This window comes from Chelonia mydas, chromosome 25, assembly GCF_015237465.2.
Source record: "Chelonia mydas isolate rCheMyd1 chromosome 25, rCheMyd1.pri.v2, whole genome shotgun sequence".
Lineage (NCBI taxonomy): Eukaryota > Metazoa > Chordata > Testudines > Cheloniidae > Chelonia > Chelonia mydas.
In genome coordinates, this window is record NC_057858.1 from 13,476,871 (window position 1) to 13,502,979 (window position 26,109).

Genomic DNA, 26,109 nt, shown 5'->3' on the forward strand with positions numbered 1-26,109 from the left:
TCCTTATCCCTCCCCTACAACAAATGTTTCTAGGTTATTATCCCCCACCCAAATGACAATTTTATTTACCAGAGTCCTACTGAAGCAGGAATAAAGGTGCACTACACATACAATTCACTGCAACACAGCATGTACAAGAAAAGCATTTGCATTTAAAGATTTTACAGCACAATATTCTATTAACACCACAGGTAGGTGCCCTATTACTTAGCAAGTTAAATGTCACAGCAGCCTAAATGCCCATAAGCATGCCCAATTTATATCCAAATCTATGGAAACTTTTTCCAGGTGTAGATACGATGTTATACTTCATTTCATTTCACCTTAGAGACAATGTCTGGAATTTTAAGTGACAGAAGAGTCATTAGTTGTTTTGATGTGCTATATTTTAGCATTTGCTGGATTCAGAGACCTGAACTACCTTTTAACTAACAGTCATACAAGAACATTGTTACTTAAATCACACCAGCCAAAAAGGACCTAGACAGATTACCATGCAGCATAATGTAACAGCAGACTACAGTACCATTCTTTCCACTGCACCGCACAGCTTTCTGATTGGACAAACACTAACAGCCTATAAAACCTTCCTGGCTTGGGATGTCCAGCAGAGGCCATTTGCCAAGTGAATTAAGAACTTGATCCGAAATGAGTCTTTAGTAAAATATAGCTGATCAGCTATATTAATCCACTGGTGCTAGGATTAGGGATTTCAGATACCAAGTGTACAGTATTTCACAGCAAGGGTGGCAGCAGATTTAATAGATCGTCTTTTACTGAAACACAATAGCATAGCCTCCACCCCTGCTGCCAAAAAAGAGTTACCTTTCTGTAACTGGTGTTCTTGGAGACGCGTTGCTCATGTCCATTCCACATGAGATGTGTGTGTGCTTGCCACATGTGCCAGTTGCAGTTTTTCCCTCAGCAATATCCGTAGGGGAGCGGCTCTGGTGCCCACATAGCGCGGTATAAGGGGCGCTGCTGGCTCCCCCGACCCTCAGTTCCTTCTTGCCGGAAACTCCGACAGCGGGGAAGGAGGGCGGGTTGTGGAATGGACACGAGCAACACATCTCAAGGAACACCAGTTACGGAAAGATAACTGTCCTTTCTTCGAGTGCTTGCTCATGTCCATTCCACATTAGGTTACTCCCAGCAGTTCCCGTGGAGGCGTGTAGGAGTTCGCGGCTTTGCAGATTGTAATACAGCTCTGCCAAACCCATTGTCGTCTCTGGCCTGCTGAGTGATGGCATAATGAGACGTGAATGTGTGGACCGAGGACCACATCGCGACTCTACAGATGTCCTGGATCGGGATGTGCGCCTGAAAGGCTACCGAAGACACCTGTGCTCTAGTCAAATGGGCCCTGGCGATCGACGGCGGCGACACATTTGCTAGCTTGTAACAGGTCTTCATGCAAGAGGTGATCCGGTTGGAAATCCTCGGTGAAGAAACCGGAAGGCCCTTCATCCTATCCGCCGTAGCGATGAAGAGCTGGGTCGGTGTACGGAAAGGCTTGGTACACTCCAAGTAAAAAGCGAAGACCCTCTGGTTGTCCAGCACGTGCAGACGCCTCTCCTCAGCAGTCTTGTGCAGCTTGGGACAGAACACAGGCAGGAACACATCCTGGCTCATGTGGAAGGAAGATACCACCTTCAGCAGGAAGGTTGGGTGGGCTGTAGCTGGACCGTGTCCTTATAAAACATTCTGTAAGGCAGTTCCGAGGTCAAGGCCTTAATCTCAGACTACTCTCGCCGACATCACCACCACCAGGAAAGCGACGTTCCAGGACAAGTAGGAAAGGGAGCAGGAGCCCAGTGGCTTGGAAGACGGGCAAGTGAGCCTGGAGAGGACCAGCTTAAGGTAAAGCCTCTCGAGGCCCCTCAGGAACCTGACAGTCATGTCGTGAGAAAAGACCATCTGACCTTGGATCAGCTGAACGGTGGCGGGATGTCCCCTGCGATGGGGAGTGGTACCGTTGAGGCAAGGGTGGACAGAAAAGTCCCAAGGTGGGCTTACCCCAAGATCTGGGCACCGCTGGGGCCAGCATGGGCAGCACCGGGAGCGTCAGGATCTCCTGCGCAGCCTGGAGCACTTCAGGCGTCGACGGCACCTGAAACTGATGAAGGCCCACCTCCGTGTCTGGGCTTCCAGGCAAGGAACGGGGTGGGCTTCATCACTCGACATGAGCTTAGGCCCGACTTCCTGACAGGGCAGATGAACCTCCCGGCGCGGATCTTAGCTTGCCCCTAGCCCTGTCCTTCCCCTTGCGGGGAGTAGGAGACCATCCCCTACTGGCCTTCGACTTCTTGGCCGGGGCCGTGGATTGGTGCTGGCTCATCAACGGCGCTGGCGGGGCACTACACACTGATGCCGCAGTGCTCGGTGCAGAGTTGAACCTTTGCCTCGGGACTGGAGCGAGCCAGACTCCATCAGGAGTGCTTTGAGTCTGATCTCATGCTCTTTCTTGGTCCTAGGTTTAAAGGACTTGCAGGTTCAACACTTATCACTTATGTGCCCTTCACCGAGGCACCCGAAACAGCTACTGTGTGGACTGCTCATGGGCATGGGCCGTTTGCAGCGATCGCAGGGCTTAAAGCCTGGGGACTGGGGCATGCCCCCTCCCCCGGCTAAGTCCCCGACGGGACTAACAAAACTAACTACTGCTAAGGGCTAACTCTCCCAAAGAAAAGGAGGACTTGTGGCACCTTAGAGACTAACAAATTTATTTGAGCATAAGCTTTTCGTGAGCTACAACTCACTTCGTCGGATGCATTCAGTGGAAAAAAAATGCATCCGAAGTGAGCTGTAGCTCACGAAAGCTTATGCTCAAATAAATTTGTTAGTCTCTAAGGTGCCACAAGTACTCCTTTTCTTTTCGCGAATACAGACTAACATGGCTGCTACTCTGAAACCTAATACTCACTCTGTTCACTAAATTTTACAAGAATTCTAGTTCGTACGAACGAAGCCTAAGCAACGCTAGTAAGAGCGGCGAACACTCTGTGCACCATCACTGGCGGCAAGAAGGAACTGAGGGTGGGAGGAACCGGCGGGCTGTGTCCTGTGGGTGCCACCCCAGAGAGCACCAAAGCCACTCCCCTACGGATACTGCTGAGGGAAAAACTTCCGGCACCGGACAGTGCATGTGGAGAGCACAAACACCTAATGTGGAATGGACATGAGCAAGCACTTGAAGAAGAACTTACATTGTTTATGGGATAAGTATAATCACTTTAGAAGAGTACATCTTAAGAAATTGTGTTGCAAATCCAAACAAAAACTACAAGAATACAATGAAAGCCTTTTCAATAAGTATCCTGTAAATGAAATAACTTTTCAATGCATTATTGCTGACCAGATAATTTGGCAGGTTTAAATTTGAGAGACACAAACCAAAACAGTTTTTAAAACAGTGAAGCCAAAGGAAGCAAATATACAGGCAGCCATTAAAAAAAAAAAAGCAAGCCTCTTGTGCAGCAAGGTTATGTACTTAACTACCTTTAATCTGTACTTTAGGGGGAAAACTCCCTTAATTCGCAACCTGGAAACATGGCAAATTAGCCCCATGTTCTCCTAAAATGAGGCAGTTTCTCCCCACCTTAAATTACAGCTTCGGGAGTTAACTGTAGTACCACCCTTTTTGACATACAGAAGTTACTTCAAGATTCTAGGTACTCAACAATAGAAACAAAAAAGAAACATTTTATTTAGTGATGTACCAGATGTAAGAGACACTAATACCCTCAAAACAGGGACAGATTAACCTCACAGTTGCAGAGTACTTTTACGGTAGCTATATTTCTGTACCACTATTGATAAGCTATGTACTAATGTAAACTACACACCCTCAGTAAAGCCAGGCCAGTTCAAACAAACAGTGGTCTGAAAACTAAAAGCTGGTTGCTACAAAAACACAGCCTTTGGTATCTCAGCTACAGCCCTATATTCAACGCTGCATTTAATGCAGTTGTCCACCTTGGTAGAAAAGGAGCAGAAAATGAATTTCAGTTTCCTCTAGGGGGCACAGTGAGCCAGTGAACCAATCTTTCAATTCTGAAGGGGTTTAAAAATAACCATCAGGGGCACAGGTGAAAGTTTTAAAGCCTGAGCTTTTCTCTGCTTAAGGTAGACTAAATTGGTTGCCTTGACTAAAACAAGATAGGGAGAGAAAAATTAAGAGTGCTTGCCATCAAGAGACTCAAAAAGGTCTCAGTATAGAAAAAGTCTACCAAGTACATCATCTCAAGTAACATCATTTGACTTTTTTTACCCATCCAGCTAAGAAGTGTGAAGAAAAAAAAAAAAAAAGTCACCTGAAAATGATTTTTAAAGAATACCTAACTAGGACAATAACTCATTACTTAGGTAATGTAACCCTTGTATTGATCTGGAAGAGTTGTAGAGTTTTTCATGTAGCTAAACCTAATCCAACATTTTTAAAAGACACAATAAATCTTCTCATAAACTCTATCCCCCTTATTATTTTATAGATTATGCTTCTGCAGGGGGTAAAGCTATAAAAAGGTTCTTGCATAAGTACCTTATGTATAACTGGCTTTTACAAGTATACTGCCACAAGGGACCATGCAGACTGTAGTTATTATGGCTGTGAACATAGTGTTGCAGAACTGAAGTTCTCTATCGCCCACCAGAAAAGCCATAAACTATTTGAAGTCATACAATCTTGAAAATTAAACACAATTTTGTAAAATGAAAGTAAATCAGACTACTGACTATCAGTTTCTGTAGCTGTGAAAGAAACAACTTAGGTAAACTTCCGAGTAGCAAGCTGGGCCACTGAAAGTTTACTGTGATTGACATTATCAGTTTTTGAAAAATCTCCACGTGAGGACCAATAGATGCGATTTAGGAAAACTGAACCCATTTGAACTGAGTTCAGACTTCTACAACACCCAACTCCGATATGAAAGTTATCTTTTTATCCTCTTGGAGAAGGTCATCTTATCCCCACTAATGCCCTCCACAAGCAGACAAAATATGGCACAAATTTGGGTTTGAAACAATTATTGTTCGGAAAAATTTTATTGGCAGACTTAAGTCTGCTGAATCTTTCAGAGGCGATTAGCTACATTTAAAACAGAAGATACTTGAACTTCATTTGTCAAAAAGGAAGTTGAATTCAAGACAACATTGCTAATCAGAGAATAGTGCATTGACAGAAAGCTCATAAAGGTCCTGTTTTAATTGTTCAATTCTCAAAGCAACCAGGCACAAGAATAATCAATACGTATGTGTAGCAAGCGTGATGTCACCCCATCAATTATCACAGCATCATAACAACTAGCAGGGAGCTAACTTCCTGTATTCTAATCAGGCCACCAAAGAGTCATGTGAGAAAGGCATTTCCCTCACTGGACATGTGACCCTTTAACTGTTCCTTCCACCGTGAAAACCATAGCAACAGCCAGTTCTAACCGGCTTGTGACACATAGCCTTCATTTTACGAAGTGAGGTAGGGTTCAGGTGCTGTAAGAAAATGGAGCAGACTTTAAGCTTAAGGGGCTGCCCTTGCACTATAGAAACTTCCTGGATCAGCTGCCCACTTGAGACTATTAATAAAAAGCACCATGTATTGCACAATAGAAAAACATTCACCCAACTGTACAGGAATGAGTTATGCTCAACTACTCTACTACTTTTTAAAGTTTAAGAACTTTTATAGTTGATTTGCTGGTTTGCTTCAAAACTCTGAAAGTACACACCATTAGTCCATTAGACTTTTAAAAAGCATTATCTATTTAGTCATGGAAGCAAGTTTCAAGTAGTCAAATGAAAAAACCCCAAAAGGTGGCTTTTTTTTTTTGGACACAAAAGTTCTTTTCTACTTTTTAGGCCAGGTGAGACTGAGAAAGTGAAGTAGAAATTGAGAGACCATGAGTAACACAGAATTATTACAGTAGAACAGTTCTTTAATCAGACCCGCTAATACCACATTCTGTTTAGAAAAGGATGAAATTCTACGGACTACATTTTGCTCTAGAAGTGTGTTCATCATGGTTTTTTGGATATCAAAATATCTTTGAAAAATTAAGTGATTTGTTGACAAGATTAAGACAGTAAGATAAGCAAGCATTACAGGTTCCAAGCTGAGAGAAGATACTTTAAAGTTGATAGTTAAGAACAGTTTTAACATGATCCACGCAAAAGAGGGCCCCATATTAAAACTAATCACGTGGATATCAAAGAAAAAATAATCATTCACCGTCTCCATCCCCTTCTACCTAACCAAGAAACAGGATTGGAAATCAGATTGCCTTGTTAACGTGAATAGCAGTTTTGGACATTGGAAGAGTGAAGTGTAATCAAAAACACTTTCCTTTTAGAGAGAATACCAACATGCACCTCCATTTAAGTCTTCTGGAGTGCTCATTACAAGCTACGTTTGTCAGGGGGATGTACATGTATTGTAACATTCACACCTTTGGTATAAACAATTGCTTGATAAAAATTCCATTGTTTTGAGTATTTTTTGAATAATGGTTTAAAATAGATCATAGCCATATAAAACCCAAAACATTAAAAATTAAGATTCCACATTGAGAGGTTTTTATTAAATACTCACTAAATAAAAGGTTGCAGGCATTTAATCTGTTTTGTGGGTTAGTAGCTCTAATTTTTGAATTGGGGCTTGGCGTGGGAAAAGGTAATTCACAACTTCTGGCTTTGTAATAAGGACCGTGCTCCTTTAGACAGACCATGAAGGCAGAGCAAGTGATTTTTTCTGTTTCGTTTTAAGTTGTATCAAGCCCCACTGGTTAACCATTACCTCCCTGCCCTTTAAAATGTTCGCATAGAATCTATGCAATTTCCTCACCACTAGCATAGGTCACGTTACAAAATGGCTGATATTTATACAAAAATGGCACGGTTGAGTCTCACCATACTACATAGTCCACTTCCTACTATTTGCTCAGCTATTACTGGCCTCAAAGTTTCCTGGTTTCTCCTACAAGAGCAAAAGAGCAGCTGAGAAAGGATCATTTGCTTGTTAAATTGGTTTCTCCAAGTTTACACACTAGTACTAATTATTCTGTCAACTGACAGAAACAAAGTACAAGTAACGACAACCTACAGCAGAATAACCTGGTCATTCTTTTAATTTGAAGGGTTGAGGACATTAAAAAAAAAGGGGGGCTTTTTCCTCTCTAGTGTCCTGAATTTAAAAAAGATACCCCATTTCCCAAAACAAACAAACAAAAAACCCAAACCCAATCTGCACAGTAAATCTAATTGACTAGATACCTGCTTTCTCAAATTCTGCTAATCAAGTCCAACTTGTTTATTGTTCTACAGAAAGTTAAACACTTAGGAATCCTTCTATAGTACAAAAAGAAAACAAAAACACATCTACAGTGTTTGTTTATGGGTGAGCGATTTAATTCTGATGGTATGAGATCTTGCAGATCTGGTGGAATACCGCTTTTCAGTAGTATTTTGCAATAAGTTTTGCTCACAGAGCTAAAATAAGCCAACCATGATATGAAAGAGAAGCTTATCTATTCAGACCTCAACAACGTGACCAATTACATTGTGGATCAAAGTCCAAAAGATTGTGAAACGTATGAATCCAAACTAGATCTTCATAGTATAGTCTTCCTCTTAAAGAGACTTGCTATACTTTGTGTCTCTCACACACACACGTATCAACACTTTGCCAGTTACAACAGTGAACACAGAGACAGTGAATCTTTAGTCTCTGAGGTCAGACCCTTTAGCTGAAAGTGCCATAATGCTCCCAGGAGGTTTTAGAAGCTGGTCTAAAGAGGCTTTATATGTTCCCATCCATTTTGGTCTCCATGTTAGAAGCCAGGCTCAGGAGGATGGATCTATTTTCATCTGCATAGAAATGAATGTACAGCTATCTAACGGGTTACAGCAACTAAAACATGCTCTTAGGCATAATTCAAAGAGTTTGTTAAGCCTTCTTTTTGAACCCCTTTGTTTTGTGTGGACCTCTCTACATCCAATTGCTTCCAAAATGCTTCTGGGAAAGATTTCCTGTACAATTTTTGAGCTGCTGAAATGAATGGAGCTTCCAGCTAAGATTTTAAAAAGCAATTTGGGTGTTTTAGACATGTAGCTTCCATTAATGGAAGATGCATCTAAATCATTTAGACTGCTTTGAAAATCTTATCCTCCATTTTTGTTCACTGATAGAAATGCCTATGACAGTACAGTCATCATAATACACAGTGCCTGTAAAATAAAATTATGATCAGAACACCCCTGTGAGGTAAGGAAGTATTATTTCTATTTTACAGATTCGTAAATCAGTGTGCTTCAATTTCCCTTAAGTTCATATAAAGTCTGTGCCAGAGCTGGAAAGAGAACACAGACCACACGAGTCACAGCTCAGTATCTAAGGCTGGAGGCCACCGTCCTTCTAACTTACATCCATCCACCTGAACATTTTAAAGTTAGACATATTTGTTTTACAAGAAGAAAGATCAATCCAAAGTATCCTAGAGTCTCCTTGCTCCTCCAGCAGAATTTTGGTAGACAACTGCTCTTTAGACAAAAAGCATAACTCCCAACAGGACCAACCTACGTTTGTTGACTTCAGTAAAGAACAGAAGTTCATCCAATTCAACAGACTTCAGGTGGCAAAGTCTATTCTTGGAGGCTTTCTTCCATTTAGTTGGGACAGAAGCAGATTAATTATGCTTTTGTCTTGAAGAGGATACATCTAAGACCCAAAGTGCCTTGTGACAGACAACTGTTGTAATGGCTCCCTCTTTCCTCCTAAGAGGTCAAGAATAGACCCTTTTCAAATGTATGGCAGGGGTCGGGAAACACTGTCTATATAATATTAAGCAAATGGAACAAGTTGTGCTTGTGCCCATTAGTGTGTGTATATGAAACTTCATTAATGGTGATGCTCTTCTGAGATTTAGCTTTTTGGTCATGGTCCCCAATACAAGATTATATTAATCAGCTACATTTGTAAAGCATTAGATAACAGGCTAAACTGAGAAACATAAGGAAGCAGCAGGCTACAAGCTTATGCTGAGAGCTGGGATGGAGAAAAGAAAGAAGGACAACGTAGGAGCCATCGGGTCTGGTGGAGAATAAGTAAATTAAGTTTCATTCCAAAGGAGGGCTACTTCTGGAAAGGCTATGTAGAGAGTCAGAGGTAACTATACGTACCTAGTGGCACATTATTGGAAGAGATCCAAGACCTCTTAACAATTTAACAAGCAAGTCTGCTGTCTCCACAGACAAGTACAGAAGCATATTCCAAAATGGACTGTGCCAGGATGATCAAGATCCTAACAGTGCTACAAAATGCTATTTCAGTTACTCTTCCAACTAACATTCCTTCTCACTTTAAAACCTCCCCCTTATTTGTTTCTAAATTACACTTAACTGTTGACCTGCAATGGAAGTAAAAGAAGGGGCCGGGAACATGAAAGTCACAAGTTGCAGCATGGGAGAGGTGAGCTCTGTAGCAAGGTCCAGGTCACAAGCAGTAACCCAAAATTCAGGAGTCCAAATGTCTTGCACCAGGTGGCCATATTACCTTCTTAAAAATTCTGATCTAAACCCCATCCTCCTGGCCCCCAAAAGAAACAACCAACAAACAAATGATGCCTTGTGGCACGTTACCTGGCATAAAGTTCCTTCAGTAAAACCCATACTATCAAAAAGAGGCACTTTTAAGCTCAAAATGACTAGTTTTATAGGATGAGAAAAATAATTTTAGCAGTTTTAGTTTAAGTTAAAAAACCCAAACACATGGGAGAATCACTTCAGCTAGGAGGCTGTAAAAACAGTGATTCTGGATCCCTCTTCTCCATTCAGGAAGGCCTCAGTCACAACATCACCATTGCAATGCAAATAGTAATTTTTGTAGCACCCTGTGACATGAACCATGAAATGCCACTAAATACAGAAGTCATGATTTTTTACTACTAGACATCTGAACATCTTCCTCGTAAAACAGATTGGCAGCTCTCTCTTTTCAGGTAATGCAAAGCTCTGCTTGAGATTGGGTGGTTTTGGGATTATTTTTGTTTTGTTATATTATAGTGGCAATAAAGTACCTTCTTTGAATGTCACTAGGTCAAATTCAGCCCTGTGTAAGTAGGCACAGCTCACTTAAGACGGGGAATGGCGCTCATATAAGAGCTGAATCTAACTCTTTAAATTTTAAGCCTAGAAGAGTTAAAGGGTCCAGTTCCGCATTGTCCATTTGTGCAGGGCAATAATGAAATGGACACCAAGAGTGACAACCCAATTACAGTGGATTTAACAGAACAAATGCCAAAAGCATATCTTGTTTTTTCAATTCAGATCCCAGATTTTTAAATAGGAACTCAGTAGCAATCCAGAATTAACTGATAACTTATCCAGATTGAGCTTTATGTTACGTTATTAACTGGTTCATATAACTCATGCCACAATGGCATGAAACAAAAAGGAGAGTTGAAAAAACTCCAACTGTAAGCATAAAAAATTTGTGGAATGTCTAATTTTTTTTCACCCTATAATCTACAATTCCATGACATCTGAGCAATACATCTCATTTACTTTCTAGTAGAAGATTCAGAGATTCATAGATATTAAGGTCAGAAGGGACCATTATGATCATCTAGTCTGACTTCCTGCACAACGCAGACCACAGAATTTCGCCCACCAACTCCTGTAATAAACTTCTCACCTATGTCTGAGCTATTGAAGTCCTCAAACCATGGTTTAAAGACTTCAAGGAGCAGAGAATCCTCCAGCAAGTGACCTGTGCCCCAGGCTACAGAGGAAGGCGAAAAACCTCCAGGGCTTCTTCCAATCTGCCCTGGAGGAAAATTCCTTCCCGACCCCAAATATGGCGATCAGCTGAACCCTGAGCATATGGGCAAGATTCACCAGCCAGATACCCAGGAAAGAATTCTCTGTAGTAACTCAGATCCCACCCCATCTAACATCCCATCACAGGCCATCGGGCCTATTTACCACTAATAGTCAAAGATCAATTAATTGCCAAAATCATGTTATCCCATCATACCATCTCCTCCATAAACTTATCGAGTTTAATCTTGAAGCCAGATAGGTCTTTTGCCCCAACTGCTTCCCTTGGAAGGCTATTCCAAAAATATCAGAGTAACTGTCACTCAGGACTAATGCCTAACCCACAGCATTATTATATATTGACGTATGGAACAGGTTTCCCCCCCATCCCTTATTCCACCCAACAACCTCTGCTACCTCCAATGTCTTTGGGGGGCAGGGGAGATGTAAGGAGGAAGGTGGCAGAAGATAACAAGGAACAACATTAAAGAGAGTTTTTGGAGATGTAATGTCTAAAAATGAATCCAAAATGTCAATGCAAGTCTCTGGATGTAGTGGTACAATACTGAAACAAAACATCAATAAAGTTTACTCCTTTCCCATCCCTATACTCCAAAAAAAGATTTATTGGAGCTGGCCTTGCATTTTAAAATAAGGCAGACAAGTTCACAAAAGCAAGAAACCTGTAAATCAGGTTTTCCACAGCATCCTTTAACTCAGCTGTTTTGTACCTAAACCTCAGAACACACAATGTATTAGTGAGCCCTGGTAGAGAAACAGACCATGTTGTAGAGGAGGTAAACTGGAACCATGAAGGTACAATTTATACTGTGCCAGCAGCCATATATTAAAAGCTTCAATTATACACAGTTCCAGCTAAACCCCTTACAAACGTGGTTTGGCTAGTCAAAGTGCACTGTGTTAAAAATGCGCTTAAGAACACATTCTAGAGACATTGTTCTAGCACAGTCTGACCGCATGCACAATGGCTGACCAGAGTTGGAAGCCAGTTTAACAAGTAGCGTTTCTTAATATTGTATTAAGCCTGAAATAGCCTAATTGGAGTGGTTTTTGTTTTTTTGTTCAATAGGGTAAAGCACCATCACTAGACTTGCCCCATTTTAAATGTTTCTTTTTTGAAACAAAACAATTGAAGTATCCGATTTCAAAAAGTACAGCATGTACGCAGAATGCCAGCGTGGCCCAACAGGCAGCCTTGGGCAAAAGTGCAGCATGCTTAAGACAAAAACAAATATATTTTTTATATATATATATATATACATACACACACACACACCCCCACCCCTAAGGGCCATATTATTTTTATATCTATCTATCTCCCTTAGATGGTTCTTCAAAAGTTTTTATATATAGTTTTGTATCCTCTTCTCTCTCCTTCTTTACTACCGTTCCTCCTCTTCCTACTCTCACTCTGGGGTCTTCACTTCCCACATAACTATACTGATATTGCTCTCCCCCATGCTCTGCTATTAGCTGCGTCACTAGGGAAGCAGAGAGTTGTACTAAAATCCTGTTCTTTGGAAGTGCTGTGTGCAGACACTTCAAGGATCACAATTTTTGTACATTTAATTTTGTTCCCAGTCTGCTGTACATAATGAAGCAGAACACTATAATACAGCATGTTCAAGACCATACCCTGTCAGATAAAAATCAAGACAACTCCCAGGGAAACAAACTCCAGGTTTTTCTGTATTCTGAACTACTTACATACAAAAAGGTGTGGGGTTAAGCACATAGCCTTCGTTCAGAATTTCATACATTTGTGGGTTTGACTTGATCTTAATTTGATTATCTCCTCCTTCTTTACATATGCTCCATGTTTCCATCTTAGTCTTTAGAATCTCTCCATTTCCCTCACAATTAAGAGCCCATATTGCAACAACTATCAATCCAAGAACCGTATACCACTCCTATGGAGGAGGTGTTTGATAACAATAAAATTATTTCCCTTTCCCAAATAGCATGGGGAGTCGTGTAGGGGAAGGGCTGGGAATTTAGCGCCATGTCTCACACAACGCAGTTCAGACCACAACCATTACGTTAACTTTAAAGTAATTCTGACACCTTTTTGTGTTTAATATGTACAGTTATTTTACATTTCACTGTATAACAAAAGAATGACTTGATACTCTGACCATGTGATTTTCCCAGAACTACCCATTGCAGTTCTTAGACAACAGCAACTTTTGCCAACACCTGCCCCCCTGGATGATAGCTAAGTAAACCCTGAAATAAAAGGAGCTATATACAGATAAATACAGATTAGGATGGGCTGGTTGGAAGAAAGCCATAAAACTGTTGGGAAGCCTTCAGATTCCCCACCCTCATTTTTCCTGGCAATTTGCATTTAGACAAACAAGCAGTGGCAAAAGCCAGCCAGTCTGCAAGTAATTAAGAAAGCAGGATCTTAAAAACTAGAGGGTGTGTCAAAAAGCAATTTAAAAATAAAGAAGTTTGCTGCTAAGGGTATCAATGACTTTAGCCTCCACTACATGAAATGCAAATTGTATAGCTCATCCACACTTTCATTTTTGATCGAAGGAAGAATTGTGCTTTGGGGAAGAAAAAACACAAAAAACAAACAAAAAAAAAACCAAGACAAAAACCCAAACCCCACCACCTCAGGATGTTTGAGCCAAATGGAACATAATGGCTCACAGGATTAAGGAAAAGTGTTCCAATAATTATTTTTAGTTTTAACTACACTTCAGTTAGGTATTTACTTCAGCTAATGTATCATTTGTTTTGTATTTGTTGCTAAATGACGTGTGTGGAGATACAAGATAATATATATCATGTATGGAGTTTTTAAACCCATTGCTACCATAAACACGTCACAGAATTTTGACCATCAAAATTCACAGACAAGTCAATTCCATGAAATTTTTTTTTAAATTTATATATATGTGTGTGTGTGTATTATACATATGAAAAATTAAGACGCTAGAGTAATGTCTGAAGGAATACATTCAGGCACACTAAGGAGAAAAGGAAGGAGGAGATAATGGTAGGAGTTTTTTAATGCTATTTAAAAAAAAAAATTAAAAGGCAGTTTTAAAAAGTAAGGTAATGTTATATTCAGCCTCTGAGGTATCATAGTATGTTCCAGCTTTGCCTTGCAGCCATACTAATTCCTTTCTGGCATTATAGCTTCTTACCTAGTTGCAAAGTTTTGTGACATGCTAAGAGATCCACAAATGTATCATTAGTCACAAACATACTAAGTATATAGGGCTTTACTTCTTAAGTATGTATATATAGTTTCAAACTCTTCCCCCATTCCCAAGTACATACGGTCAACTGGCAGGGACGGAGCTCAATATAGGAAGTGTTACCTACATATTGTGGCATCCCATATCATATCAGAATCTCTCTTGGATTACCAGAATTATTGTGTGAATTGAGCACATTATGAAGTTTAATTTGAGCAGGTCCCAGAATTAGCTTGATTTTCATTCATCACTTGTGGAACAGTGCTTTGTTTCTGCAAGGAACTAAGAGTACAGCGTATGGCTAAATCCTTCACTAACTAGCACAGCAATGGGGAGCAACATCCTCTGTAAAAAGGATCCTTGCTCGCTAAAATGGGGTTTCTCTTGGAAGGCATAAGGAAAGTTACTCTGCAGTTGCACAAACCAGGAGCTGCGTGCTTCCCTACTGGCTGACTGCTAATGCTTGTGTCAAGCGGTCGCACACACATTAACTGAGTTGCAGGTGGGTGGGACAGGAGGGGTCCACACAGGAAGCGTCTCCTCAGCCTGCTGACTCTATTTTGCATTAGCTGGCTCGCTTGAGTACATGGGGGAATACTTTTCTGCTGCCTGAAGTTTGGGAGAAGGGATAGGGAACTCCTCTTGCAAAGCAGGACAGGATTTAACCCTTGGTCTTTTGGTTAAATTCTGCATGCTTTATAGGAAGGGTTTTCTCGCTTCTTTGTAGGCTATGTCGCCTTTGCATAAAAAGTGCTCGTATTTATAAATCCACATTGTCTTATTCTGGCGTACATCTACAGAGTGAAGGATTTTAGAAGGGCCCACTGACAACCTGAGTCTTTTTTTGTTGTTGCTGGTTTTTTTGAAACTGTTTTTAAGAAAGCGTTTTGCTGTTCCCCTGCTGATGTTTGGAAAGGTGTTTCTTGCAAAGGAGAGTAGGTGGGGCCAAAAACAATATAAAACTGCTACAAGTTAAGCTTCTTTTTGGTCAAACTGATTATACACAAAGTGCTGTTGAATTCACTAATGTAAACAAACCGGAAGACAGCTGAAAATTTTTTCTTTCTAACTTCTTTAAGCTATAGCAATCTTCGTTATTTGTAACTACAGTAGGTAAAACACACGTTTCACTGAAATGTGGTTTACAAGTTGACAGCGTCTTTTAACATTAGAGCAGTATCATGTACTTGAGTTTACACACAGTTGATGCTCTGTAGTCCAGAAGATGCCACACTTCAGAGGGACACTTACAGTTTTCTTGCCCTATGTGCTACAATTTTGTTCAGGAAAAGTGCACTTTTGCCTGAAGGCTGGCTCAAATGATGTTGAAAAAAATCTGGTAAGTTATTGTTGAACCTGAGCAAAAAAAAAAAAAAAAAAACTTGATCGCAACCATACGATGCACCACAAACATATGAGGTGCTGTTAAAGGTGATGAATTACTATTAACTACTTTGTTCATCTGTAAAGAGTTGACATAAGCCAAATACTGTCCTCCCACTCATTAATGCTTATTTGTCTAAATCAACATATCTGTAAAAATTACTACATTGCAATTTTGCAACATCCACAGTAGAATGCCACACGTGACTTTATCAGAAGAGTGCAAAGACTCAAGTCACTTTCCTCAGTTTATTCTCTATAATAAGTCAGACCTAACTATGCAAGCTAAGCAGAGCTAGATACACAGCTACAACACCCCCCACCCCCACCGGCTGGCCTTGTGAGGCCTCATCATAAACTCTCACCACCACAGACTCTTCTGTTGAGGACGTTTTGTGACGCCAAAAGAAAGCCAGATAATTTTTATTTTTAAAGGGAACTAAAAATACTAAGATTAAAGTCAGAAAACTTTCAAAAACATTTTTTTAAATATTCAGTGTGTCTTCAAGTTCAGATTTCAAATCTTAAAAAGCCAATGAGTGGATAATCTGCTGCAGATCAGGCAAAAGTAACAATCCACGAACACTCTTGAAAAAGTTTCAGAGCAGCAGCCGTGTTAGTCTGTATTCGCAAAAAGAAAAGGAGTACTTGTGGCACCTTAGAGAGCCTAATAAATTTATTTGAGCATAAGCTTTCGTGAGCTACAGCTGTAGGTCACGAAAGCTTATGCTCAAATAAATTTGTTAGTCTCTAAGGTGCCACAAGTACTCTTGAAAAAATACATCTTCAATTAAATAACTTCTAAAGTTGTTTTTAGTAATGGACAGCATTTTGGCTTTTGATTATGAATTTACCAAAGCAGAAAGTTTTTACCAGTGCAACAAAACAATCACTTTAAGAAATAGTTCTGTTTTACCTCTCAAAACTCAAATGTTTTAAGGGCTGCAAGCTATGGGTTCATATACGTATCAGAAGTCTGGGAAAATATGAAAAGCTGAGTCCAAAATTAAGAGTCCCAATTTGAAACTTTAAGAGCCTTTTACCAAAATATCATGTACTTACCTACAAAAATGACATCTTTTTTTAAAAAATAAGGGATCAAATTTATTCAGTGGAATCATGCATTTTAGATCAGCTGTTGCACTTGCCAAGATGTAAAGATCCTCTATGTGCCCAGATATATGTCTTGATTGCCACCTACATGCCCTACATCACATCTTGAAAGATTAAGAAATTCTCATCTATTTTGGACAGAGAAGCGGGGAGCAGGAAGGTAGAGATACTACTTGTAAAGTCTGCAGAATTGTTCAGATTCATCTTCCATATGTAAGAAATGCCAATATTTTACTCCTCCACTTAAAAAGCATGGTCAAAATACAATCATAACCTATACTATCTGTACTTGGTAATCTAGGACCTGATCCAAATCCCATTGAAGTCAACTGAAAGATTCCCATCAAAACTTCAATGGGTTTTGGATTATGCCTCCAATGCAGGGACATTCTTATACAAGCAAGCTTTCCCTGCCATTTAGAAAACAGAAAAATCTTATTTGCTGTAGTAGTGATACTATAAAATGAAGGGGTGTCTCAGGTTCTCTAAATAGGATTATTTATAATACTTATTTTTAAACAGAAGCTCTCTAGAAAGCGGAGCATGGATTCTCCCCCTCAAAGTCTAGTTTGAATAGGTTTTTCCACACCACAAAGGGGGAGCAGAAAGACATTTACCAAAAGATTAGAAAGTATTTATAAAGCCACAAAAATCATCAAGGGGACTCGGGGGCAGGTGTCGCATGAGAAATCAAACGTTTTTAAAAGAAGATTCACTAGACTTCTAGCAGACACTGCCCTTTTAAAGTAACGTGCTTAGGTTTACACAGGAAGTTTGTTACAGAGCTAGGAACAGAACCCTTGGTATTCAGTTTACAGCCTTGGTGTTTAGCCACTAGACTATGCTTTCCCCTTTAAGAGAACTGAACACAACTATGCTAGTTGATAGGGCAGTGATAATGCCACAAAGGTGTTACTACCTTCTGAAAAGGTTTACCCTTATTTAGTACCTGACCCGCCACCACCTCTCATTCTTTGAGAAACAGAAAAGAAATTCCCTTACATAGGAACCATCTATCTACAGTATTACCCCTTCCTAAAGGATATTGTCATCAACACAGCTTTCATCCTGCTTTGAGCAGGGGGTTGGACTAGATGACCTCCTGAGGTCCCTTCCAATCCTGATATTCTATGATTCTATGATCAGACATACAAGTACATCCTAAATATCATCTTGAGCAAGGTCTGAAGATGCCATTTTTAACCAGTGAGTTTATAGAAGAAGCAGAACATGTCAAAGAACTTTCAGTCAATCCAAGTTACTGGAAGAAATCTAGTATATTTGATGTATTGCTGAAAGTGATATTTGGACAAATTCATTGTTACAAGCAGCAGGAACAGAGGAAAGCTGAATAATTCATACACTAGTTAGCATTATGGAGTAAGGGCATATCAGTTTTTCCTGTACTATTTTTTAAGCTAGAGTGGGGGACAAAATACATTTAATACGTGAGAATTTGCATACTCGAGAGGAACTTCAAGTTTCTGTTCCAACATATGAAACAAGTTAATAATTTACACTTCTATAGTACCTATCAGGCAAGGAAATAACTTTATACACTTTTTAGACTTGCAACAATATTGGGAATATTTATTCCATTTTGCGGATAGGGAAATTAACACAAAAAGTTAACTGACTTTCCCAAGATTAAACTGTCAGTGGCAGTGCTAGGAACAGGAGCCAAGAGTTCTGACTTCCTCTTTCATATTCCAAAAACTAGACCACATTGCATCCTAAAAATGAAAAATATTCATGTCTGTCCTTTGCGACAAAAAACTAAAAAAAGTCAGCATCACATGACCACCTGTAGTCTTGGCCCATAATGAACCCAAGGATAGGCAGCATACAGAATAGAATGGAAGTCTATAAACCAGTTTTTTGGTGGTGATTATGAATAAAATGTTTTCACATACTAAAAAGCTTCCTAATTTAATTCTTATGTGATGTGTGTGTTTGAAAAAGCCTTAGACTGGAGCAATAAGGAGAAGATTTTCCAAAATGACCAATGATTTTGGATACTTCCATTTTTAGGTGTCTAATTTAAGATTTCTTAAATTAAAAGGGGCCTGATTTTCAAAGTGCTACGCACTTACCTTTTGCAAAACCAGTGCCCGTTAAAGGGATCAGATTGGTCACTTAAAAAAAGTGGAGGCACCCTAAATAAACTGGTTAGTCTCTAAGGTGCCACAAGTACTCCTTTTCTTTTTGCTAAGTCATTAGTAACTTTTAAACCAACTTTTCCCACAACAGCTCTGAAGACAGCAGTAAGATGCACCTAAACCACTTCCCTTGTTAATAGTCACAGAGACAAGCTATCCCTCCTTACCTGTATCACCCACACGATTATGGGCACAAGCAGTCCTTACCACATGGAAGTAATCTCTGGAGTCAGCTACTCAGAGAGTGCGCCCCCCCCCGCCCTTTATGGTTTGCATCCACTCCTTCACTCAAGGTCATATTTCCCCATTTCAGTATTCATCTTTTATAGCTGCTGTCACAATGACAATACTCATGGGTAGAACAAGCAACAGCTACCTTTTGAGGCTACAGAACCATGGCTGATCTTAAGAGGAATGCTGAACACAAACCAATCTGTTTCAGAGGTTGAATATATACTTCACTCTTTTTGTCATCCCATAGATTAAAAAGTCTAGAAGTCTATTCCAAGTGATAGCCTGTTGAATAGGTCAATAGACTATTTCCCCACATTTTGTTGTGCAGGTAGTTCAAATACGGAAGCATGACAGCAGTTTCTAGGTAGCCACTCACCTTTTTGAGGTACTCATGTCAACAGGTTCATCACCTGTCTGCACTTCCACTTTAATAGTTGCTTTTACCTCCCCTCCTTTTAATAATCCTTGGACTTTCCCAGTTCCAGGATCAGTCTTTATTTTAATGTCACCTTCAGTCTTTATATCTGTTCCCAACAATCCTTTGTCCATTTTAATTTTTTTACTGTCCACATCATTTTGGGTTATTTCTCGTTCTAGTGCTCGTTTCTGACTTCGTGTCCTGCATGCTTCCTCGGTCATTGTGAAGCTCTGGGGGAGGGGGAAAAAAAGGAGATAAATCAGTAAAATGCATTTTGAGAAAAATAAATCACCTGTTAATTTCAAAAAAGGCCAATATATGATGGTTGCTGCAAAAGAAGAAATCCTGAAAGAGCAATTAAAGTTTTGCAGTGTGCTTACTCACCCTACCCTCAGAGCAGGTTTTAGTCTGAAGTTACTATGGAGTCACTCACTTTTTTTTATTTAAAGCAACTATAGTTGTCAAATATAAACCCTAAAAAATATCTTGTAACAGAATGCAGGCGATTGTACAGGAATGCAACTGAAACAAAAAAAGTTTGGATGTTTATCAAAAAAGGGAAAAGAATTTCTCTATTTGCGTCACATGCAAATGAGTAAAATTTTTTTTTTTTTAAATCTAGGATTAGAGGTTTTTGGGGATTTCTACCATGAATTTCTTAGCACCTGTATCTGATTACAAATTTCAGGAACCAGACATTGTGGGGAAAGGACTACCACGCCCTGAGTGAAGAGAATCTCTTCCATATTTCCCTATAGTTTGCCACTAGAGATTAAGGCACTGCCATTGTAATATTCAAGTTGATACTTTCTTCTCTCTTAATGAATGAGCCAGGCTTTTCCACTCGCTGCACAGGAAGTGCTTAACTCCTGTGGGATCACAGTTAACTCGTTGTATGCCAAAGTCAGAAACTTTTGCTTTTGGTGAGCTTTGGTATTTCAGTCTGCCACTTCACTATACCTGCAGACACACATCTGATAAAAAAGCTGAGTCAGTTTTTGATCCCATGACATCACTGGGCTCCACATGACCCTTCCCAGGATTCAGTCTGAGAGACAAAGCACTTTCTAGAAAACCAGTCTGAACCGGTTCCAGACAACAAGCTAAAGTGTTGTTAACCCTCACAGAGACAGGACAGCAGCAATGTGTCTGCAAGGCTGCTGCTGGCATTCCAAAACACAAGTCTGGGAGAGCATCACTGCTCTTAAAGGGACAGTGCTTTTAATTTCACATTACAACATAGCAGTGCATCTGTTATTCTGCTCGTCCCATCCCTTCAGGGGGGGCACCCAGCATTCACTTTTTTTAAAAAAAAAAAATCATAATTGTTAAAAGTAGCTTAGTTTCTTAGAGATTAAATTAAGCACAAAAACCAATAACTAAAAGTCATCAATAGACCTTAAGCTTCAAAAAAAAAAAAAAAAAAAAAAAAAAAAAAAAAAAATTTCTAGGGTGTTTCGAAATGAAGGACAGTGGAGTAGTTATACCATATAATTTATTTCCTGTTCCAGTTTACAACTCCTGTTCCCATCAAGTCACAGTCCTATATCTACAGAACACCAAATTGTCATTTCAGACAGCTTTATAGGAAATTTTATGCAAGCAAAAGTAGACTCACAACAAGTTTCTTTACATAAACTTTTGTTTGGAAACTTAGCCAAAAATACTGATTTATATTAACTGACATCAGGTAGTTCACAATGAGGCCACATTTAAACTAAAATCTTTAAGAACAATGTGCTTTTAAATAGGAGACAGGTTGGGTAACGTTGGTGTTCATAAAAAGAAAAGGAGTACTTGTGGCACCTTAGAGACTAACCAATTTATTTGAGCATAAGCTTTCGTGAGTTACAGCTCACTTCATCGGATGCATACTGTGGAAAGTCAAATAAATTGGTTAGTCTCTAAGGTGCCACAAGTACTCCTTTTCTTTTTGCGAATACAGATTAACACGGCTGTTACTCTGAAACCTGTTGGTGCTCATGAAACAGCACTGTCCAGGAAGAAAGCCAGGTGCGGTCAAGATTTTCTACACAGCTTAGCCAATACACCTCCATTCTAACATGCAGCAACCCCTGCTATTCTAGTTCTGGGCCTCTCCATACAGTTCTTCCAAAGCACCATAGTTCTTGCCTGCAGCATCCTTATTGCTCCACTAAGTAGCCCATGAACAATCTCACAATGATGCCACAAAAAATGGCCCCACACAGACTAAAGCTTGGTCTATCCTTAAATGTTAGGTCACCACTATGGTCAGTCACAGATGTGGAAAAAAAAAAAAAATACCCCCCACCGACATAGCTATGCTGACCTAATCTCCCAGTGTAGAAGACAGCTGCTGTTGATGGAGCTAATTTTGTTTGGGGAGGTGGTGGTCCTACACAGACCGAAGGGGTGCGTCTACATCACAGGGCTATGCCGGCATAGCTATGCCAACATAGCTATGCTGGTAGTTTCCATTATGTACGAACAGCCTAAGATGGCACCACTAAAAAAATCTTATCACTAATGACCCAAAGCAAGACAAATTTGAACCCAGGCCTCAAGACAGAAGGCCACTTTACTAATCCAATGTATTGTCTAGTCTGCTTACACTAGAGTTGTTTGTTTGTCTGAAACCTTTGTTTGTTTTGTTTTTAATGTAAACATGCTGACTTTCTTGGTCAGTATTTTAAAACAAGTGTACTCATTCTATTGGCTATCTGCATTATAATAAGGAAGGCCTGTGTTTATTTTCAATTTTTTCTTATTCTGTAGTCTAGCACAGCTGGAAGTGCTGCAGAGCTATGGTGTCACATAACCAACCCCTCTTGCCAGTGAAGCAAGACTGACTCCAAAAGTAATCTGGACCTGATTTTTGGTGAGAGATTGTGTTTTAAGTTCTGGGAGGAATGTAAAGCAAAGAAGGTAAATCAGAAGGGAGTGGGAGACAGGTTTCACGGCTCTGAAGGGCAAAATCAAGACCCCCACCTCACAGAGACAGATAAAATTAAAACTCTTTAGCAGATCCAATCATACCACATGCTCCAATAAAGTGCTAGGAATCAGGACTCTTAGGTTCTGCACACAACTCTTATATGGACACATTGCATTACTGTGGGAAAGGCACAGCCCTCTCATCTCTCTCTAATACTCATAATACATATGGATATGGAAGCAATGGAAGACAAGGTGGGTGATGTAATATCTTTTATTGGACCAACATCTATTGGTGAAAGAAACTTTCAAGTTTACACAGAACCCAAGAAGAGCTCTGTGTAAGCTTGAAGGCTTGTCTCTTTCACCAGCAGACGTTGATCCAAAATAAGATATTTCTTCACTCACCTCGTCTAAGATCATGAAACCACATGGCTACAACACTGCAAAAACAAAACAAACACGAACTTATGAGTATGATATTTATCTTGATGATTAATGTCAAATACTAAAAAGTGTAAAATTGTCATTGTGGCAGAAGAGACAAATGAGACCACTCAATGGAAACAGCCTCCTCTTGCATATAAACCCCTCTTTTGAAAAAGGAGGAAGCTCTCTCACCCACAGCCCTCCCAGCCACAAGTGTCCAGTGGAGGAAACTGGACACCAAAAGCCAGCTTTTCATAGATACTGAGTGCCTGCAGCTTCCTTTGACTTCAACTAAATTTTCATTGCTCAGCACAACTGTAAAGTCAGGCCCCATATTATGCTAAAATATATTCCAAAACATTCACTATTTCAGTTCTTTCATCTTCTCCAGTTACATGATATGGGTGGGTAAACCCAAGTGTTTTGACTAGCCTGTGTGATTCCACAATATTTTAAATGTCACACGTGAACCCTCATTCTGCAAATGCCACAGTATATTTTCAAGTTCTGCTTCAAGTTTATGCATTCTCCTCTATGGCATGTAATACCACAAGCAACAAAAGGAAACCCAACTCTCTCACATGTGCACTTTGTGAACTTCCTTGATGCACCTGCCCCCATACATTTTAGAACAGAATTCAGAGTCTTGGTTGTCAGTTTGTTAACAGCTTTTAGATTAGCTCTAGTTATTTCAGAGACCACCTCATTTCTTCTAACCCTCCAGGATAGAGACACTCCAACTATCAGGTGCTGGGGGCAGAGTGTTTTCCATGGTGGACCTTCCCCATACAGCATCTCACCAACAGGTCAAACCCAAACCTGGACAGTCTCCACATCAAAATGGGAGATTCACCTTTTCAAGAAAGATTTTCCCACTGTTTTGTTCTGCATGATCGATACCTTAGACATTCAACCAGGCCCAAATTCCCTTTTTTTTTTTTTTTAAACTGAACCCACAGCTTCAATTTTCTTCTTGAAAAGGAAATGTCATGTCATATGTAGCTTCTCTCACTTCCAGGACCACACTGACTCTCCTCACATAGGGCTTAAAAATCACAGATCCATTTTCTAGCATGGATGGGACTTTAACTGTGGCCACTAACACAGAACTAAGTTTTAACTATTTCAGGGAACAAAAAAAAACCTGTTGTAACTGGATTCCTCAAAATGGTTACAAATGTAGGCCGGACTTATATTTAGCTTGGCATGGGAAGGAGGGAAAGGAAATAAATCAGGAAGGTTTCTTAAAGAAACTGAAGAATAGAGTTTCCCAGGGGGAAGAGGTAGAAACCCTGTAACTTGAGTAGAGAGAATAGAATCTGTAAGGAACAATCCTGCTGGAGTTTGAAGGGATGATTGTCTTTTCTATTCATACTACAATACAAAAGTATATCACCTGTATGTTTTTGATAAAATAATACACAGTGAAATTGTTTATATTGACATTAGGCTTCAGGTTAGCATACGGTTGAAATAAATAGGCAATTCATACTTTTCTGAGCTATTGTTTCTGTCTGTAGACTTTTTGGACAACAACAATGCATCTTTTTACGTTGGGATGGTTATTTCCCCAGCACTAAGGGCTAGAATTTATTTTTGTCTGAAGGGTTAGATACATAAAAAAGAATGGAATCACCAGATTGTTGGTCCAAGTCACTCTGGACTCTAATAAATTTACACCACCATTAAAATGTATTTTGAAAGATAGAAGGGGAAAATAGCATTATACAGAAGAGCTTCTCTCTCGCACATATACGCATCACAAATTTGCACACAGCAATCCAACAGCCCTTTCACTGAACTGTCCAAAAAATTAGAGACACAAGATGGGTGAAGTAAAATCTTTTATTGGTAAGACACAAAAGCTTTGGAGCTTACAAAGAGCTCTTCTTCAGACCTGAAGAAGAGCTCCAAAGTTTGTTTCTCACAAACAAATGCTGGTTCAACAACAGATCTTACCTCACTCATCTTGTCTCTCTAATATCCTGGGTCCAACACAGCTACAGAAACAAAAATAAAAGGTCTTTTCAATCAGAAATCCATTTATACTAGTAGGTCAAATACCATGCACATCTATGGCACCAACAGCATTCCCACCTGGCAAAGACAGCAACAGAAATGTTTCCTGGAACCTGCCAAAAGTTCTTCCCCAATCCCCTTCCTTCCAAAAAACAAAAACAGCAAAAATACAAGACAAACCTGGTTTGAATCAGCCAGTGTCTTTTCCAACATGGATGTGTATGAGAGACTCCTATCACATACTGCCCAGAACGCCTCCCACTTGCAAAGATGACAAAGGATTGCGAGATCCTGGAACAATTATCCGCTCGCTTTCTTTTGCCACTGTAGGGGAAAGTGACAGAACAGGAAAAAGTAGATAAGTTCCAGTTTAAGACTTGGGAAATTTGTGCTTTCCCCCCACCCCAGGTGTGTAGTCCAGCCAGGAATAATCAGATTCCCAGTGACGAGTCTATTTGGAGACCTTTGTATACTAAAGTCCTGAAAGACTTGAGCTAAACAAACATATATCGGATTCAGGGAGTTGGGAAAAGAAATCAGAACTTCGCTTTGTTGTATTCCAAGACACACTGCAAATGGAAGTAAAAGTTGTCCAGTTAAAAATGGTCTGATCTGCTTTCATATATCTGCTTCCATAGTTTGGGAACCTGGCCACAGCTCACTTCCAAAAGTTCTCTCTTCAGGTGGCAGGCAAAACAAAGCAACCTCCCAACAGCACCACCACCTCACATCCCACATAACCCACCACACCCTGCTAAAATGCCAGCCCACTTTACGGAGGATTTCCAGATTCACAGTAGTTGTAAACAAGACCGACCTCTACTCTGACCAAAATCTTTCAAGCTTCTAACAAATATCAGTAAGGTCACATCTACGCTACAAACTGTGCGAGCTGCATCAGAATACGGCTGCTGAAATTTATATATCCCTTGGCTGCATCCAGGCTTGGCTGCTTGCATTGGCACTACATGTACTCACCAGGAGTGCCTGTGTCGATGTAAAGTACTCTGCATCACAGATAGGTATCCTAATGTTCCAAGCGCAACCATCTGGCACAATGCCTTTCAGGAAATTTTTGCAATGTATTGTGGGACAGAAGTGACTCGTCCAGATCTCTGGGAGCTAGGGATCAAATTCACAGCGTGCAACTTTCTTCATCCCATAACACCATCAATATTGCATAATTTATTTATTTTTTAAATCCCACAAACCCAGGAGGCACTTTTTGGTGTCTGCAATCTCTGACAGAAGCATGGAGCCCACAGAGCTCTGCACTATTCTCATGAACACTGCAAATACAGGACACACTATTCTCTGGTATTTGCAGACCTGCAGGAAAAGCCACAATAATGTGGGACATGAAGATTTCACCAAGGACAGTTTGCTGAGACACAAAGAA

At 40.0% G+C, this 26,109-nt stretch overlaps 1 protein-coding gene across 19 annotated transcripts in view; it reads right to left on the reverse strand.

Moving 5' to 3' along the window:
• The window catches only part of GATAD2A (GATA zinc finger domain containing 2A), a 112,350-nt gene that overhangs the window by 19,913 nt on the left and 66,328 nt on the right, over positions 1-26,109 (reverse strand). For 11 of the 19 annotated variants that reach the window (XM_037886090.2, XM_043535744.1, XM_027834303.3 and 8 more), the window contains exons 3-4: positions 24,891-25,034; positions 19,305-19,576 (exon numbers count right to left, since the gene is read on the reverse strand). The exons of 3 other annotated variants lie outside the window; for them this stretch is intronic. In XM_037886090.2, coding sequence (XP_037742018.1) covers positions 19,305-19,576; positions 24,891-24,923 — 305 coding nt within the window. In that variant the 5' untranslated portion in view covers positions 24,924-25,034. Of the gene's footprint in view, positions 1-19,304; positions 19,577-24,650; positions 24,692-24,890; positions 25,035-26,109 lie in introns of all 19 variants that reach the window. 5 more of the 19 variants (XM_037886093.2, XM_043535746.1, XM_027834300.3 and 2 more) reach the window with 2 other exon arrangements.